This window comes from Grammomys surdaster, unplaced genomic scaffold (genome assembly GCF_004785775.1).
Source record: "Grammomys surdaster isolate TR1022 unplaced genomic scaffold, NIH_TR_1.0 213, whole genome shotgun sequence".
Classification (NCBI taxonomy): Eukaryota; Metazoa; Chordata; class Mammalia; order Rodentia; family Muridae; genus Grammomys; species Grammomys surdaster.
In genome coordinates this window covers 982,920-1,001,769 of record NW_021604658.1, presented here as the reverse complement: position 1 = coordinate 1,001,769, position 18,850 = coordinate 982,920, and the positions used below count along the sequence as shown (strand labels likewise).

Below are 18,850 nucleotides of genomic sequence, written 5' to 3'. Positions count from 1 at the left end.
CAGACAGAACTCTAAAGGACGTGTTAATGCGTTTTTACATGCATAGGGAATCCATTTAACTAGGTTAGAGATGTATGCTGAGAAAAAAGAATGGACTGGTGAGAGGCCCAAGGTGTGCAGGGAGTTCAAAGTCACACCTGGGGATTTAGATTTGAGTCAGAAAGGAAATGCAAGCTGCTGAAGGCTTTAGTGCATGAGAGTAACATAGTGAGATGTTTATCACGGGGCTTGAAACCGCAGTTCAATTTTCAAAAATTTGCTTCCTTTCTTCTTTTAGATACTTTGAAAGGGGCCAATATAAGTCTAACAACAGAGATGGAAATAAAGTGCCTGTGGTTAAAATGCTTGGACGGGATTAGCCCTCTGAACCATTCCCCTAGGGACTTGGACAGAGGTTAGTCTCTGGACTCAACATACAAAATAGTTTAGCTTCATACACGTCTGAGCCTGTAGTTGAAAGACTTTCAAGGTTATCCTGAATATCAGCCTCATTATTACTCCCTGAAACATAGTATAGTTAATTCCAGAGATATTTAGGGTTTGATAGTGGGGAGAAATGCTGAATTTTATCACCACGGTTTGAGGAGCTTTGCTCAGGAAAGCGTGTTTGGTGCAGCTGGGTTTCAGTGTTTAAAAGACTAGATTAATCTTGGAGCTAAGAAGATTCCTGCTGTAAAGCAACGAGGGTCTGGGTTCAGATTTCCAGCATCTATGGAAAAACAGGCACAGCAGCATGTGTGTAACCCCAGCACTGTGGTGATGACCATGGAGGAGGCTGGGGTGGTAAAGACAAGCATATGCTAGGAGTTCACTGGCCAGCAAACCTAGTTGAATTAGTAAACTCCAGGCTCAATGAAAGACTGAGTCTCTAAAAATGAAGTGCGGCCAGATGTAGAGGTTGGTGCACGCCTTTAATCCCAGAACTCTTGAGGCAGAGGCAGATGGATATCTGGGAGTCACAGGCCAGTGCCTCACAGTCTATACAATGAGTTCTAATATAGGAAGGCAACATAGAAAGAGATCCTATCTCAAAAGAAATAAAAAAAAGGAAAACATAAACACTAACAAACAAACCAAAACCAGCCAACCGAACAAAACCTATAAAAATAAAATACAATCAAGAAAGGTACCTAATGTTGCCGGGCAGTGGTGGCACATGCCTTTAATCCCAGCACTTGGGAAGCAGAGGCAGGTAGATTTCTGAGTTCAAGGGCAGCCTGGTCTACAGAGTGAGTTCCAGGACAGCCAGGGCTACACAGAGAAACCCTGTCTCACAAAACCAAAAGAAAGAAAGAAAGAAAGAAAGAAAGAGAGAGAGAGGGAGGGAGGGAGGGAGGGAGGGAGGGAGGGAGGGAGGGAGGAAGGAAGGAACCTAATGTCAACCTTTTGGCTTCCAACCATATGTTTACACATGTAGGTCTACATGCACATACCCACATGAACACTTACATAACAAACACATATACACTTACAAAAAAAGAAGTGACCTATTCTACTGTGGCATAAACTAGTCCCAGCCATTCCCTCTTTCTTTTGCCACCAGTTCAAGAATAACAACTAGTAATCATAAAGTGACAGGAAGTTGCAGAAGAAAAAAAACAATGAGTCTTTGAGCTATAGTCCTGTATACAAACACTGACTGGCTAGCACTAACACAAGAACACAGCTTACCTCTCTAAGGAGTGAAGGAAGTTAGAGATACTATTCCTCAGGCTCACATCTGCTACATGGAGAGCCCCACACACAACTCCCAACATGGTATCAGGACGCTCTGCCTAAAAAGAACAGAGGATAGATCAAAAGCATGGTCACATGACACCACAGCCACTCAAATAAAATCATCAAGATCAGATTTATTATGAAAAAACATCCTTATTAGCCAAGTATGGTGGTATATTCCTGTAATCCTAACACTTGGGAGGTGGAGGCAAGGAACATCTGGAGCTCAGAGATCATCCCTGACTATACAGTGAGGTAGAAGTCACTTTTATTTTGTTATTTTATTTGTCAGCATGTATGTAAGTGCACCATGCATGTGCCTGGTGCCCCTGGAGGTCAGAGGGCAGCACCAGGTCCCCAGGAATTACAAGTGACTATGAGTCACCATGTAGGTACTGAGAACTGGACTCAGTTTCTCAGGAAGAGCAAGCAGTTAGTGCTTTTAGAGAACAAGTCATCTTCCTAGCTCCCATACAAAGCAATAGGGAAGAACTGGGTGTACATAACGGACAAGTTATTCAAAAGGACATAAAGCCAATTGTTGTTTGAGTTCTAACTCTCTCAAACTTTCTTTCTTCCTTCCTTCACTTCCCTCCCTCCCTCCTTCTCCCCCTCCTTCCCTCCCTCCTTCCCTCCCTCCCTCTTTCTTTCTTTCTTTTGTTCATTCATTCTTTTTCCCTTCCTTCCTTCCTTTCATTGGTAGTGGACAAATACATAAAAATATCTGTAGTAAAACTGACAATGTGAAACACTACAGTTTTAGAATAGCTATTTTAACTGTATAGTTAGCTCATTGAGATGTATAAACTTTGGGTCTCATTAACTGTCACGTGAAGTAATTTTTAATTGTAAGGTTTTTGATGATAAACAAATATTTTAAAAAGAAAGAAAAAACAACAAACAAAAAAATCTGTACATTTACCTTTAGAATTTGGAGAGATTTTTAAAAATAAATTTCCTTCTACTCACTGTAAAATTTTCATTGAACAAATCAAACTAGCTCAAAAACAGACTTTTATGAGAAAAAAAAGAGTCTAAAGCACAAAGATTTAACAAGTGATAATTTATTTAAAAAAAAAATAGAACCAGGTAGTGGTGGTGTACATCTTTGATCTCAGCACTTGGGAAGCAGAGGCAGGAGTCCAAGGCCAGTCTGGTGTGCAATGTGGGTTCCAGGACAATCAGGGCTACACAGAGCAACTGTGTCTTAAAGAATAAAAATACTTGATGCCAGGCAGATGACCTGAGTTTGATTCCCAGGACTCACAGAGTAGAGATAGAGAGAACTGACCCCTGGAAGTGGTCCTTTGACATCCACATGCACCATGGCATGTGTTTCATAAGAGAATAAAAAAAAAAAAACAATAAAAATGCCTTTTAAAAAAGAAAGAAAACATAGTGTTATGTAGTCAAAATGTTGACCTTAGATGAGTCAAGTAATTTAGCCAAATTTATAAAAGAAAGTAGAACAAGCAGGATAGCTCAGAACGGTAAGGGCACTTGACCCCAGCCTGAGTTCAATCCCTGAAATCTATATTGTAGGGAAACTGAGTCCCACAAATTGTTCTGTGACACCCACATGTGCTTGCCCCTCTCTACAAAGACTGTGTAGTACAGGCACAAGAACTCTCTCTTGGCTTGTGAATGATAGATGGATGAGCATTCTAGCAAAACAAACTACATCCCAGGCCTGGAACCAGAACTTATAAAGTGCTAAAACCAATCTGAATCCTAGATTTTTCCAGGTAATAAGGAGCCATTTACATTAGAATCAAATCTCATCTGATGGCAAGACCTGATGGTGACAGAATCCTATAAAAGCCAGTCCCGGGCTGGAGAGATGGCTCAGTGGTTAAGAGCGCTGACTGCACTTCCAGAGGTCCTGAGTTCAAATCCCAGCAACCACATGGTGGCTCACAACCATCTGTAATGAGATCTGATGCCCTCTTCTGGTGCTTCTGGTGTGTCTGAAGACAGCTATAGTGTATTCATATATAATAAATAAATAAATCTTAAAAAAGAAAAAAAAAAAGCCAGTCCCAAAAGCCATGTAAGCAAGAGGAGAAGCACACACCTGCACTTTCTCTGCGATCAGTCTGTCTAGCCAGCCAGTGTCGATTCTGTTCAGCTGAAAGCTTTCTGTCTCCAACAGTTTGATGAGGTATTCCACTGTAGTTCGAAAGTCACCCCGAATAGACAGCTCCTTCAGTGCCACCACCATATTTCTAGGGGAAGAGCAGAAAATATTGTTACAGCCACAAATATTTTGGTGTTTCTCAATCATTTGAAAGAATTGTTTCATTCTTTTTGAGTCTTAGCAGAAGGACAGATAGTTCCAAGGACAGATGAGGGTACAAGCATAAGTCTACTCATTTTCACATACTCCAGATAGGAGAGCTTCCAAGAAGTCAGGAAACAAAAGTTTTGATTGATATTACCATAAGAGCACTGACAAACTGCAAACAATTTGCCGTAAAGAGTACAGACAGACCCATTTTTTTTTTATTTTCTTCTATTCATTTATTGCTGACTAGCTAAAACCAGGGTGGTACTTATTTACTACACCCTAATATTTTATCAATTTATATATAAGTTCTATGTAACAAAGCAAACTTAAAAGGTATCATTTAGTAAATTTTTCCCTAAACTGCCCTGCAAAAAAAGCAGCAGACGGGAGTTGGCTGACACAGCTGCGTGCTTCTGTAATGCCCCTCTAGAAACCCAATGTAATCATACTTGCTCACTTCATAATATAGAAATTGCTTGTCTTTCTTCCTCTGGATTATAGTACCATGAGGACACAGACTCTATTTGGTCTTTACTGTACTGTCAGGCCCAGCATGATGGTATCTGTTGAGTGTGGTAAATTTATGATTGACTAGAGAGAAGGAAGAACAAAGCAAACAGACCAAAAAGAGAATAGGTGCTGTATTCAGGAAAGAGTGCAGCTAAAACAGGGCTTGCAAACAGTGAGAAGCAAATCTGCCCATAGAAAGGGAATATATGAACTATATGCTTATAGTTCAGGGGACAGTAGTACCAACATAGATGTGTTGCTGTTTTTATGGTATTTATATTATGAGAAACAGTGTTGGATGTGTAGGCTAAGACTATTACAGAGAATAAGATCTAATAGCCAACCAAAGAGTACAGATTAGGTGCCACAAAGAAAGCTCTGAGCTGAAAAAAGAATTTCTGGCACAGTATCAGGAAGAAAATATATTGCAGACACTATTTTAATATGCTAAAAGGTGACCTAATTTGTTTTCTTCTATAAAGAAATATACAGAGCAGACCAAAAGAAAGTAGTGAGAATTCTGACCAAGGCTTTGGACCTATCCTGTAGAATAAATACAATGGTCTGCTTAATCAAGGCTGAAACAAAAATGCCAATAGAGGCCAGCCTGGAAACATAAATGAGACAGGAAAAGTAAAGGGGGACTGTCTAAAATACTCAATTCATGTCCCAGGTAAATGAAGCAGCCACATGAAACTTCCACTAGCTGGTTTCACAGGTTAAGGCACCTGCTGCCAAGCCTAATTACCTAAGTTCAATTCCCAGAATCCACACAGTGGAAAAACTGACTCCTGCAGGCTGTAAACACACACACACACACACACACACACACACACACACACACCCCACATCAGATTATTAAAGCAATATAATGCTCTGAGAGGCAACTTTCTACATTTTTTTCTGATAGCACTACTATAATTTTGAAAATTTTCACATACAGTCTTGAATAAGTGTGAAGAAGTACAAAATACAAAACAATCAGACTTCATCACTTTTGGAAACATTTTCACAGTCCTAAGAACTGGACTGGAGTAATGGCCCAGCAGTTAAGAGCACTAGCTGCTCTTGCAAAGGACCAGGGTTGAGTTGTCAGCACCTACATGGTAGCTCACAACAATTTAAAACTCCAGTTCCAGTAGATCTGACCCCGTCTTCTGACCTCTGTAGACACTACTGTGCATGTGGCTCACATACACATGTGCAGGGAAAACATTCATACACCTAAAATTAAAAAAGAAAAATCTAACAGTAATAATAACAAAATCTCTTAACAATATTGACAAACACTAATAGAATACCCATTCTGTGTACAGTTCAAAGGTGAAGGGAATATATATTAAATCGGTGGCATAGGCAACACACCATTAAAGCTTTAATTGAAACAGAAAGAGAAGTTTGGAAGTAGCTCAGTAGCAAAGTACACATAAAGTCCTGTGTTCAGTCTCTAGCACCACAAAGAAAAGCAGAAAAGAAGGAAGAGAGGCAGGAGAGAGAAGAGGAAATGGGGAGAAGAAGAGGGGGAGAAAGCAGGGAAGAAAGGCAGAGACAGATAAACTAATTTTGAATCTAGGACAGGTATTTTAAAACATATTAATCAAAATTACCTTCTAAATTCCAATTTTTATGCAAACAAAACTGCTGATAATTATATATTTATAATTAACAGAATATTAATATTTAACATGCCATTTATAATTATGTAAACTGTTACATTGCATGCTTTAGAATAATTACTCTCATTTCATAAATCAAGTAAGGTTTTATTATATTAAATGTCAGGTCACCATGGTGATAGTGGTCAATAACACTGAATATCTGAAAATGCTAGGACAGCATACTTTAAAAGATTATCTCGAGAAATAAAAAATGGTAAGACTATGAGGTGATTAAAATGCCAACAACCTTGATTCCACAAGGCATAAGTATATCAAAGCAGCATATGGTATACCATTAAATACAGCGATACACACATATATATGTATGTGTACATACATACATACCTTTATACATACACATATAAATTTTACCTGTCAAATTAGAAAATTTAATGAGTGTGAGTTGTTCACAGCTATATAGTGAGGCCCTGGGTGAACTCATAGGACCTAAGAAGCACTTGATATTATCGACAACTTATCTGATACCAAATTCATGGTCAAGAATCTACCTCTACCCAGTAGTATTACCATTACATTACTGTAAAAGCAAAAACAAATCCAACATTAAAGCAAATAACTTCACTTTCAAAAAAACAAAACCAAAAAGCAAAAACCTTGCAAAGACTCAGAAACAAACAAACAAATCTGCCAAGTAGTACAGAACAGAACACAGCATAAATTCAAGTACAAACTAAGATACATTTCTTCAAACAAGTTCTCCACAACAGCAGTTCTATAGCAGATAAAGAATGGTCAATACCTTCACTGAGGATTAGCCCAATTTTATTAAACAAGATGCAATCAAATGCCATTATACTCACGAAATTGCTTCTTCTCTGTTTTCTCCCCAGGAAAAGCAGTGACCAAACTGAGAATCAGCAAATTCATGAAGGCCCCCAGCAGCGGCAACACTGAAATAACCCCAAACGTTCTTATTGCTACGAAAATTAAGTTCCTGAACTGTTCCAGAGCTGGGCTTAAACCCCTGTTAGAGGATGAAGAACAAAAGAGACTACATTTAGTGGCAGGGAAAAGAACACTGATACTTGATATTCAGGCTCTGGGTTTATTAAGCACAGCTGACCCAAAACCATACAATCCAAGGTCCAGAGCTAGAATCCACAAGGCCCAGAGTCACAACTCAGGCTGCTCACTGAGTGACCTAAGTGAAATTAAATGGCCAAAGCAGCAACCATCATGCATCTGCTCTACAAATCTCTATAAATTTCCCTCTCAAAACCCAGTCCAAGACGTCAAAAGCATGTCCTCAGACACCTGTCTTAACATTAAACCTTTTAAGTGAAGGGTTACCTCATCTGGGTTTTCACTGGTGATCCGAGCAGCAATCACATGGCCCCTTGGGCAAGGAACATGAGCAGAATTTTCAAAATCAATGGGAGCATCACCCCAAGGAGATACCCCATACATCATACGAATATCCTTGATCCTAAATAGAGGGATCCCCATGGCAATCTGAAACGTAATAAAACAAATGTCATTTTTCACAGTCCCTTTCCTTAACAGAGGGAAGCTATCAAAATACCTAAGAGTCTTTGTATATTTTGAAATTACTACTAAAGCGTTCTACTTTTGTAATCTGCATTCTACAACTATCTAAGTTACATAAAATAGAAACACAATGCTAAGGGTTATTTGCTAGGATCACTCCCCTTTCCTAAAACGTCCCCAAATTCCTAATGCACCAGACAACTTCCTCTACTGTCATTTCTCCATGAGGGGATGAGAATAAAATCATCTAAAAAAAAAAAAAATCAAAAAGTTCAGATAGGTAAAAACCCTTAATAACATTATAGTAGTCTTTCATCCTGCAAGCCACTGGAAAGAGGAAATAAACCTTTAGACCTTTACTTGGGTGGCTGCTCCTACAAAGGGAGGACAAGAAAACTAACGGAGGAGGGGTATAATCACCAGGCATAAAAACACCATAATGAAACCTTGTTTGTTCTGAGACAGGGTCTTGCTACATAGTCCTAGGTGGCCTAGAACTTGCTATGCAGACTAGGCAGACCTTAAATTCACAGAGATCTGTCTGTCTCTGTCTCTTGAGTGCTGGAATTAAAGGTGTGTGCCAGTAACCCTGGAAAAGCCTGTTATTTTATAAAATTAATATGCCCTAATAAGAGCCATTGAGATAGTTCAACAAAGTCACTCACTGCCAAGGCAAAAAACCTGAATTTACACTCCAGAATCCATGGTGAAAGGAGAGAACCAACTCGCAAAAGTTGTCCTCTACCTTCCAAACACATGCTGTGGCATGCACACCCATACATATAAATAAATGTTAAAAAAAAAAATGTAAAGAAACCCACAAAACTCTTTTTAGTGGGAACCTGCAAGATATTCTTATTATAAGCCAAAACTAGGTCCTATAAGATTATCAGCTAGGTATTTTGCCATGTACTCACAGTCCAAGCTACTCAGAAGCCTGAGACAAGAGGACTGCTTGAGATTAGCTGATTAATTTCAATACTAAATTTAGCATCAATATGGTCCCTCCAGAGAGCAGGGACCAGGACCACCAGGTTGTCTAAGAGGGATGGACCAGCCCAGATTGGAAATAAAGCAGATAAAATAATATCAAATCTTATTATTTGCTTCTACTAGTTCCCATACTATTTGTTTCCCAGGCTGGAAGAAGATGATAGGATTAACAGCCACCACTTCATACATTATTTTTACAGTGTGCGCTACTACAGTCTACCCCATCCAGAGTTGTTTCCATAAACAGACTAGAATTGGAAATGAGGGCTAATGCCAAAGCTATGGAGCTTTAATTAAATAATTAAAGCAAACTGTTCCTTAATTTTTTTATTAATTAAAAAAGTATGTATATAAATGTTTTGCCTACATGTCTGTACAACATGTGCAGTGACTGAAGAAGCCAGAAGAGGGCATCAGATCCCCTGAAACAGGAATTACAAACTATTGTGCACCAAGTAGGTACTGGGAATCAATCTGTGATCTCTGGAAGAGCAGCCAATACTCTTAAACAAAGAGCTATCCTCCAGCCCTAAAGCAGACTGACTTTAAAGTTTCTTCTCAAAACAGTTTACTGACTGTGTTTATATGGAAGATACAGTACTATTGTTTCACTGGAATAACATCAGAAAACTAACCCATACCACATAACTCATATTTATGAGAAATAAAGATAAGTAAGACTCTTGTTTATTTGTACTTTTCTTGAAATTCCCTAAGCTGTAACTTGAGTCCAGGTCAGGGTGACTCACCTGGAGCTGTGCTGCAGGAAGATTGACATCAGCCACCATCTCTGTACAAGGATGTTCAACCTGTAGCCGAGGGTTCAGTTCCAAAAAGTAGAAGCTTCCATCCTGGCTGTACAAGTATTCCACGGTCCCAGCACTCACATAACCAACCATTTTGGCAAGTTTCACGGCACACTTAAAGGAATATAAGAGACTGTGAGTCTACCACTTGTCCAGCCACTGTGCCACTCACTGTAACTACATACAGCTAGATGTCAACCCGGTGCTTAGATAAGCCACCCAAAATTCTGACCTACATTCAAGAAAATCATACCTACTCTGATTACTATATAATGTCCTGAGATAACAAACTCAGTGACAAAGTGGGAGAAAAGAGTATTTTCACATCAGATTACAAGGAGTCTCCCATTAGATCAAAAGGCATAGAGGCAAAACAAAGATGGTAGCAAACGCTTCATTGACTCCCTAGTTTCCAGGATTCCCAATATGTTCATGTTCTTAGAAACATTGCTACCAGCTAGAGATTGGGTTTTCTAATCTCTCCCATAGCTACTAAATCTCTTGTAGGGACCATGTCTTCACCAATAGGATTCGAGCACTGGTGAGATGTATAACATATAAATCGGATTTCAACCATGTAGGTGAGAACATGTAGTTAAGAATGGTACATGAAAATAGGGTCACTGTATTTTTTGGATCTTTTTATTATATATAGCAATTTAACGTGTATCCTAATCAGAGTGGTCATTGCAACTGCAGATGGAATGATTCTATTTAGAAAATTAACATTTGTGATGCTAGTTTAGCAATAAGGTAGAGGTTAACAAGGAAACATATTGCAGATGGGAAAGCTGGGAGGTGAGCTCCTTGTTACAGATTAAGATCTCCTTGTTAAGAGATTATTTCCTACTAAATGAAATGCTTGCTCCATATTAACTAAGTATGAAAAAAAAGATAAGGACTATGGCTGTAGTTTAGTGGATAGCGTGCTTGCTTAGTATGCCCAAGTCTCTGGGTTCGATCCCTAGCACCACATAAACCAGGAGTAGTGACACATACCTTGAGAGCAGTGAAGGTGAGGCAGGAGGAGGATCAGAAGTTCAAAACTATCCTCAGCTACATACAGAATTTGAGCCCAGCCTAAAACTTTTCATCTAAAAGAAATTACTATATCTGATTATTCCAATTTGAAGCTGAGTATAAGTAAACAGCTCAGAAGGTTACTAAATAATTGAGAGAATTACATTTCTGAACAGCCCACAAGCCTGGCCTTCAAAATATGTGACTAAAGTCTGAAGTAATATTCGTAATTCCCTCAACAGTGAGAATTAGGCTATGAAACTTCCTCCAAAGGAGGCAGTCTGAAAACCCATATTACAGAAACTGAAGAGGGAAGAACTTCGCCCAGAATCAATTCAGGTGTCTTATAGGACAACGGCAAAGGAGCTAACTTCCTAGGAGCAGCCAGGTCTAACTGAGAAAGTACTCGTCTATGTAACAGGGAGAGCACAATTCCTGCATAGAAAGATGTTAGCTTCTGTGGGCCAATGACTGCTGTGTATGCTGAACTTTCCAAATAGGAATTCTCCTGCTTTCATTCTACCATTGTATAACAGGTATACAACTAAGAAGAAACAGAAAAACTCTTTTAGATCACTGGCCCATGAACAAAAAGCAAAGTACATCACCTACAGATCTTCAGGAACCTAGAGACCCTTGATCTGAGATGTGTATCTTGCAGCACTAGGTGACTGTGGTGACTTTAGTCTGTTTTTCTTAGAGAAAAGCCACATGTGTTCTCAGCCTGAGCTAGCAAACAAGAAATGGATAGCAAGAACAGACTGAGGCACAGGTTACTCCAGGCCCTCCAACATTTTTCTTCTTCTTTTGAGGGAAGAATTTCTCAAATTTCAGCTGGCACATGGTCATATCCAGCTAGTGACTCTAACTCCTAACAATTCTTGTTCTGAGTTATGATGAAATTGTGTGCAGAGGAATGTGAGAAGTGTCTTGTGTGACTTAGTATCATGTAATTATTTGCCTGCCCTCTAAATATCCCTCCACCCCGGCTAAAATGGAACATAATTTTGCAGTATGCTTCATTATCAAAATTCTGACACCACACAAGATCAAAGGTTAGCAAACATTTTTGGTGACTGACTAAATAGTAATCATTTTCAACTTTGTGGACTTAGTCTCTGTTAGTGCTACTCAGCTATTTCACTGTTGTAATAAAACAGTCAAATATAAAATATAAGTTACATAGCATAGTTGTGTTCTACGAAAATTTTATTTACTAAATAAATAGCAGGCTGAATTTGGCCTATGAGTTATAGTTTGCTAAACCTGACTTAGGAAAGGGAAGAACAATAAACCAAGGTCTCTGGTACAAGCCTATATCTGAACTAGAATGAAAGAGATCATTAGAAAGTTACACTTCACTTAAACCACTGTATCTGAGGAATTCCTATCATAGCAGGTGAGGAGTGAAAATAAGAAATAGAAAATATTTCTAAGACAGAATATAATTTGTTTAGAACTCAGAATGATGAAAATTGAATCATTAATGACATGGAAAGTAAGCCATTGTGATGGTTTGTATATGCTTGGCCCAGGGAGTGGCACTATTGGGAGGTGTGGCCTTGTTGGAGAAGGTGTGTCACTGTGGGCGTGGGCTTAAGACCCTCATCCTAGCTCCCTGGAAGTCAGTATTCTTCTAGCAGCCTTCAGATAAAGATGTAGAACTCTCAGCTCCTCCTGTACCATGCCTGCCTGGATGCTGCCATGTTCCCGCCTTGATGATAATGGACTGAACTTCTGAACCGGTAAGCCAGCCCCAATTAAATGTTGTCCTTTATAAAACTTGCCTTGGTCATGGTGTCTGTTCACAGCAGTAAAACCCTAACTAAGATAGCCATTCTTCCAGAAAAAAACAAAAGTATGTTCACTTCACTAACTATAACTATTGCCAAGGCATAATTCATGACAAAGAAATTCTTTATACAAAAGTATGAAACACCTAAGCTCACAGATACCTAGAGGGCATTGTAAGCAGATAATGAATTTGAATAAATCAACTAAAGATAACTTCTTTTTAGACAAGGCCTCACTATGTAACACAGGCTAGCCTAGAACTCTCCATCTTCCAACCTCGGCCTCCCAAAGGCTGGAATCCTTAGTTGAGTCACTGTACCTGGCAGAATATTTGATGTTAATTAATCCAACAAACTACAAGCCACCTGCTCTTCATGAACTTTGTTAAAATCTTAACATGTTTCTCTTATTTATCTTACTCAAAATAGCATGTTAATTTTCTATCTATCCATCCATACATCTGTTAATTTTGTTGAAACAGGGTTTCAGTTTCTCTCTGTAGCCTTCAGCATCCTGGAACTTACTCTGTAGACCAGGCTGGCCTCAAACTCAGAGAGATCCACCTGGACCTGTCTTCTAAGTGCTAGGATTAAAGATGTGTGTCACCACCTCATGGTTTTTTTGTTGTTGTTGTTTTGTTTTTTAAGTATTAACTATATTTAGACTTTGCTAAGTTTCCTGACAATTTTCCTAGAACAACAACAATGTAAGATGTTTCTACAGGAAAAGAAAAAATCTTATCCATTATCTAGAATCATTGCTTGCACTTCTTCCATTCCCGTAATAGTATTTGAGCTGAGTGTGTCTGTGTAAGAAAACAACAATGAAAACATTTAACAGACACACCTGTTCCATGTGTTCAAATACTGCTGGTGTAGCAATAGCAGCAGGAGCTTCTTCAATGATCTTCTGATGCCTGCGCTGTACAGAGCAGTCACGACCAAACAAAGAAATAGCATTGCCGTACTGATCTGCCAGAATCTGGACCTCCAGATGACGAGATTGTTTTGCCAGTCTCATTACAAATATAGGTGATCCAGGGACTTCAGCTTGAACCTGTGTTAGAAAAGAAAACAAGATTCTTAAGAAGGAAGGATTTTTTTCGATATTAAAATGTTGCTTTGATTTCAATAAGCAGATGCCTAAGTGTCAGGGACTATGTTAACAGTGGGAATACAGAACAGAAGTATAGTCCGTGCCTTTGTCTGTCTTTAATGTGCTTCATTCTTAGTTATATCACCCATATTAATTAATAAAAATGAAAACATAAAATACCCAGTATGTTAAAAGGGCAAACAAAATACTTGAAAACACACGCATAAACAAATCCCATAATAGGGCAAAAATACTGCCATCTACTCAAGACAATCACATGTAGACTTTGTTCCTAACTAGCCACTTTCCTAGTTTATATTACATCACATATGATGGTGCTGAAGTCAAAAGTCTTCCATCTTGAGTTCTAAGAAACATTGTTAGTGGGCACAAAAATCTTAAATTACCAATTAACTTTTGTTAGTATTTCAAAGATATCTCAATGTTTTCTGGTTTCTAGAATGTCTACTAAGATTTCAACTATTACTCATCCTTCTGCCTTCTCCTCCTCCTCTTTCTCCTCTTCCTCCTTTTTTTCTTCCCCTTCCTCTTCTTCCTCCTCGTTTTTTCCCCCTCCAGAATCTCACTGTATAGCCCCGACTGGCCTAGAACTCACTGAGATCCATCTGCTTCTGTGTCTGTCCCCAGTGCAGGACTGAAGCCATGTGCCACCATGCCTGTTCGCTGTTAATCTTTTTAGCCTTTTGCAAAAAATCATTTTGCTCCAATAGCTCTCAGATTGTATGTAAGGATCTGCTTTTTCTTTTCTTTTTCGTGTGTGTGTGTGTGTGTGTGTGTCTGTGTGTGTGATATGTTGGGGGAGACAAACAGCAGATTTATTAATAGCTTAGATGTGGTTTTCCTTGTATTCACCATGCTTGAGACTCAACGGGTTTTTTCTTCATGCTTGGCAGCTTTTATTAGTTTGAAAAAAATTCTTGGACATTATCTCTTCAGATGCAGTCTTCTGCTCCATTATTTCTTAGACTATTGTTATTTCATTCTCTTCCTTATCTGTGAGTCTTAAAGTACACGATGCTAGAGATCATCACTGTTCCCCATGTCCGTATACTCTAGCTTTTCTATTCCAGTTTGCTATCTACATACGCTACTTCAAAACTCTGAGGCCTGCTGAAAATGTTAACCTTTCACTTGCTCCTGATGCCCAACTGCACGGTTCTCCTGCTTCTTGCAATCATGGGAATGTCACCTGGTGGTTCAGGTGCTCTCTTTCCCAAGTCTGGTGAGTAATGCTGTTGTCTGGTAAGTGTAGACAGCCTCAATAGAATGTGCTCATTTCTGTTGATGTGGTCTCTCGTTCTCCAATGGGCTTTTCCGTATGGTACACAGCAAAGACCAAGCTTCTTCAATACAACGTCCTTAGAGAGTGAGGGCAAAAGCTGTATGTCCTCTTGAAGTCTAGGCTCCAATATATGTACGTCACTTTGGCCAATTAACAGTGGTCTAAGCAAACCACAAAAATGGTGATAATTCAAAAAGTGAGGAAAGATATGCCACCTCTTCATGGGAAGGAAAGCAAAGTCACATTGCAAAGGGTGTACATACAGGAATGGGAGGAGTTGTTGTGGCCATGTCTGCAAACAATGTACTATGGTGCACCCTGTGGCCACAATAATTGACACACCTCCCACATGCAAGTTAGACTCACCCCCTCCCAAGACCCCCAAAGTCTCATCCAATCAGGTCATCAGTCTTGACCTTCACTGCTTTCATGACTCATGTCCAGAAACAAGAGTCCCCTTCGGTTCAGCTCCTCAGTCACATGCTCTTCATCCAAAGACCTGAGAACTAAAAAGACAAGTTATCTGCCCCAAACCCCAACACTTAACCATGAGATTGGGAGGAAGAACTGTGAGGGAAATTCTTGTTCAAATGGAAAGAATTGGAGATATTCAGTTGTTGCTAGTTTCACAGCAGTCTTGAAATCCAAATAAGGTCTATGTTGTTGGTTTCCCTCACTCAAAGAGCAGAAATTTATTTATTTTTAAAAATTTTAAGGGATTTTATGTGTATGGATGTTTTGCTTGCATTTATGTCTATGCACTACATGTATGCCTGGTGTTTGAAAAGGGCAAATAGGGGAATCAGATCCGCTGGGACTGGCTGTGAGCTACCACGTGAGTGCTGGGAATCAAAGCCAGGCTATCTGGAAAAGCAGTCAGTGTTCTTAACTGCTGAACCATTCTCCAGCCCCTTTTGCTTTCAATGTCTCAAGTAGCCAGAATGACTTCAAAGTCACTATGTATCTGAAGATGACAAATCCTGATCCTCCTTTGCTTCCTTGAGTGCTGAGACTATAGGCATATACAACCATGTACAGTTTATGTGATGCTGGGAATCAAACCTGGGCCCTCATGCATGCTAAAACAAGCATGTTACCAACTGAGGTACACTCCCAACCCCTCATCTTTTATAGTTACATTCAGCATTAATAGATTTTGTTTTGAGATCTTCTTAATCAGATTTATAACTTCATGAATTACATTATCTTTTTTAAATTATTATTATTTAATTATATGTATGTCTGTGTGATGGTATGTGCACGACAGTCCATGTGCTCCTAGAGGGCAGATGAAGGTATCAGACATCCCTGAGCTAGAATTACAGGCAGTTGTGACTCACCAAATAGTGCTGGGAACTGAACTCTGGTACTCTACAAGAGCAGTACATGTTGTAAACAGCCGAGTCATCTCTCCAGCTCTGAATTACATTATCTTTAAGTTATCCCAGATAATAGTTTTTGCCAGTTGTTCCACTATTACAGAATGTGGGCAACCTTGTTTTCAGATTCCATTAATAATATTTTACTACTTTCTAGCCCCATTAACAGTGTGCTCACCATCCCTACGATGTTATCAATACCCTTCTCAGCATAGTTAGCCCATAAACTAATTATTCTAAAGGTGGTGTCACCTGTTTCATGACACCTTTTGCTATTGCTTCCAGTGTCAGTTATGCTTTGGCAGTAGTTTCCCTTTATTGCGTTTGTTTGTCTGGCAGTACTAGGGATCGAATCTAGGGCCTAATGTATGCTGGGCAAGCATTCTATTTCTGATCTACAGCTCTAGCTAGCGAACTCAAAATCAATAAGGAAAAAAAAAATCCTAGTGACTTGGGACAGTATTTTGAGCTAGACTTAGCTGGCAAATCTGTCACTTATGCACTGTTACCTAGCAGCTCAACTAGGGTTTGATTGTCTAAAAAAATCTCACTGACATAGTCAAATATGGTGCTGACAGTCACCTAGGATTCAGAATTCAGAGGATCCAAAGGCCTCGGCTGAAAGGATTCTTCTCTGCTTCATGGTTTCCCTCTCTCTAGAAGGGTAGAATGGATTCTTCATGTGGCAGTTGAGGGCTCATTCCAATTAGGCAAGGTATATAAACTACACAACCACTTGAAATGTAAGCTTCAGAATTTCTGCTTCATTTTGCTGGTCAAAATAAATTGAAAGGAGAGTTGGAACCCAAAGGGTAAAAAAGAAGATTTCTCTTCGTGATGATATGATCATATGCTATACAGTAAAAGGGATACAGTGACAGATAGATGCTTTCATAGTCATCTTTGAAACTAATGTACTGTTCTTTTCTGTATTTTTTTTGGTCTTTTTAAAAGTTTCTTTTTATGCTTGAGTCTAAATTTTCTACTTTCCAAAGACTGATTCTTCCTTCAATTTCATCTAACATGCTATTTAATTCTTACACTGATGCCTTAATTTCAGTTACTATATTTTCAGTTCTAGAATGTTTCTTTTTTTTTTATGATTTCTAATTTTCTGCCAAAATTCTCAGCATTGCCTTTAATTTTCTTAAATGTACTAAGCATTGTTACCCGAAGGTCCTTGTCTGATAGCTCTATTATCTAATTTCTCTTTGGAGCTGTTCTGCTGACTTTTATTCCTGGTTTTGAGTCATGCAGTTTATATACCTATTTACTTTTAATTGTGTTTTATATACCACATGAAAAATTAGTAGTAACAATTTGAAGTCCTATATATAATATTCCTCTGGAGAGGATGGGCATTTGCTTTATGCATGTAGATGGTTAGAAGCATTGGCAATTATAAACATAATACCTAAATTAAGTCTAGTGCTTTGAATCTGAGCTTCAGTTCTTCCTATGAGGATTGGTCTACTTCTGGTTCATTCTTCCTCCTGTGGTACAGTCCTTTAGGATTCCAATATAAAATATAAGAGTCTTTGGAGCCTCCAAAACTACTTGTTCAACCATTGAAGAAGTCTAAATTTCATCTTCTTAGTCTTATATGATAAGTGAAAAATCTAACCATTTTGTAGGTTTTTTTTTTTCTTCCTTCTTCTTGAGAAAAAGGCTGTTTTTTTGTATTTGGTTGTTTTTGAGGTGGGTTTTTACTATGTAGACAAGACTGCCCTTGAAGTTAGGGCTTCTGATTCCTGAGTGCTGGTGTTAGGTTTGTGCACTACCATGCCCAGCTGGTTGTTTATCTTGAACTGGAAAATATCTTTGTGGGAAAAAGAAAAAGTCTTCAATTCTCAGGCTCACCTCTGAATTTCTTTCTCCTCTTAAAATTCTTGTTTTTGGTTTTTGGTTTGTTTTGTTAGTTGTTGGTTTTGTTAAATAAGTTCCTCTGTGTACCTTTGGCTGTTCTGGAATTCGTTCTGTAGGCTTGGCCTTGACTTCACAGAGATCTACTTGCCTCTGCCTCCTGAGTGCTGAGATTAAAGGCATGTGCCACTACCACCCACTCTTTTATAATTCTTTACTGTCTTGAAAAGCTTCCCACCTCTTAAAACAGACTTTGGTGGGGGTGGGGGGATATATAAAAAACCCAGTTTTCCTTTACTGTTCACTATAATATTTAACTAAGTCATTCTTGACCTTAACTTCTGATCTTCTTACTCTCTGGTACCACCTTGAACATGCTTAATCTCATCTGATTCTCCTGCCTACATCTCGTGTGTGTGTGTGTGCGCCACATTAAGCAAGGCTAAGGCAGAGAAACCATAGGATAAGTCTCTGGGGCACCCATAGTGAGGCACACATACCATTAGGTTCCTGTATGAAGGTGGGATGGCCACACAGCATAGACGAGGGTATTGGCTGCTGGGCCAAGAGGACAGAAGACATGGTAGAAACTCAAGGGACTCCAGCCAGCTTTGCATGCCATAAGGCAAAGCCTATCAGAGAGCTTGGCATCTGGCCAACATATGGGCAAACTGATGAGAATCATCCCACCATACCACACCCTCACCTACAATGTCAAAACATGGAGTGTAAAAACAGTCTTTTCAGCCAGGCAGTGGTGGCGCACGCCTTTAATCCCAGCACTTGGGAGGCAGAGACAGGCGGATTTCTGAGTTCGAGGCCAGCCTGGTCTATAGAGTGAGTTCCAGGACAGCCAGGGCTATACAGAGAAACCCTGTCTCAAAAGACCAAAAAAAAAAAAAAAAAAAAAAAAA

The 18,850-nt window shown here is 39.2% G+C and overlaps 1 protein-coding gene across 1 annotated transcript in view; it reads right to left on the bottom strand.

Moving 5' to 3' along the window:
- Positions 1-18,850, bottom strand: part of Acaca (acetyl-CoA carboxylase alpha) — a 266,070-nt gene that overhangs the window by 147,751 nt on the left and 99,469 nt on the right. The window contains exons 11-18 of the mRNA XM_028772253.1: positions 18,597-18,642; positions 15,061-15,082; positions 13,143-13,352; positions 9,426-9,596; positions 7,486-7,647; positions 6,996-7,159; positions 3,794-3,944; positions 1,672-1,775 (exon numbers count right to left, since the gene is read on the bottom strand). Of these exons, the coding sequence (XP_028628086.1) occupies positions 1,672-1,775; positions 3,794-3,944; positions 6,996-7,159; positions 7,486-7,647; positions 9,426-9,596; positions 13,143-13,352; positions 15,061-15,082; positions 18,597-18,642 (1,030 nt within the window). The remainder of the gene's footprint in view (positions 1-1,671; positions 1,776-3,793; positions 3,945-6,995; positions 7,160-7,485; positions 7,648-9,425; positions 9,597-13,142; positions 13,353-15,060; positions 15,083-18,596; positions 18,643-18,850) is intronic.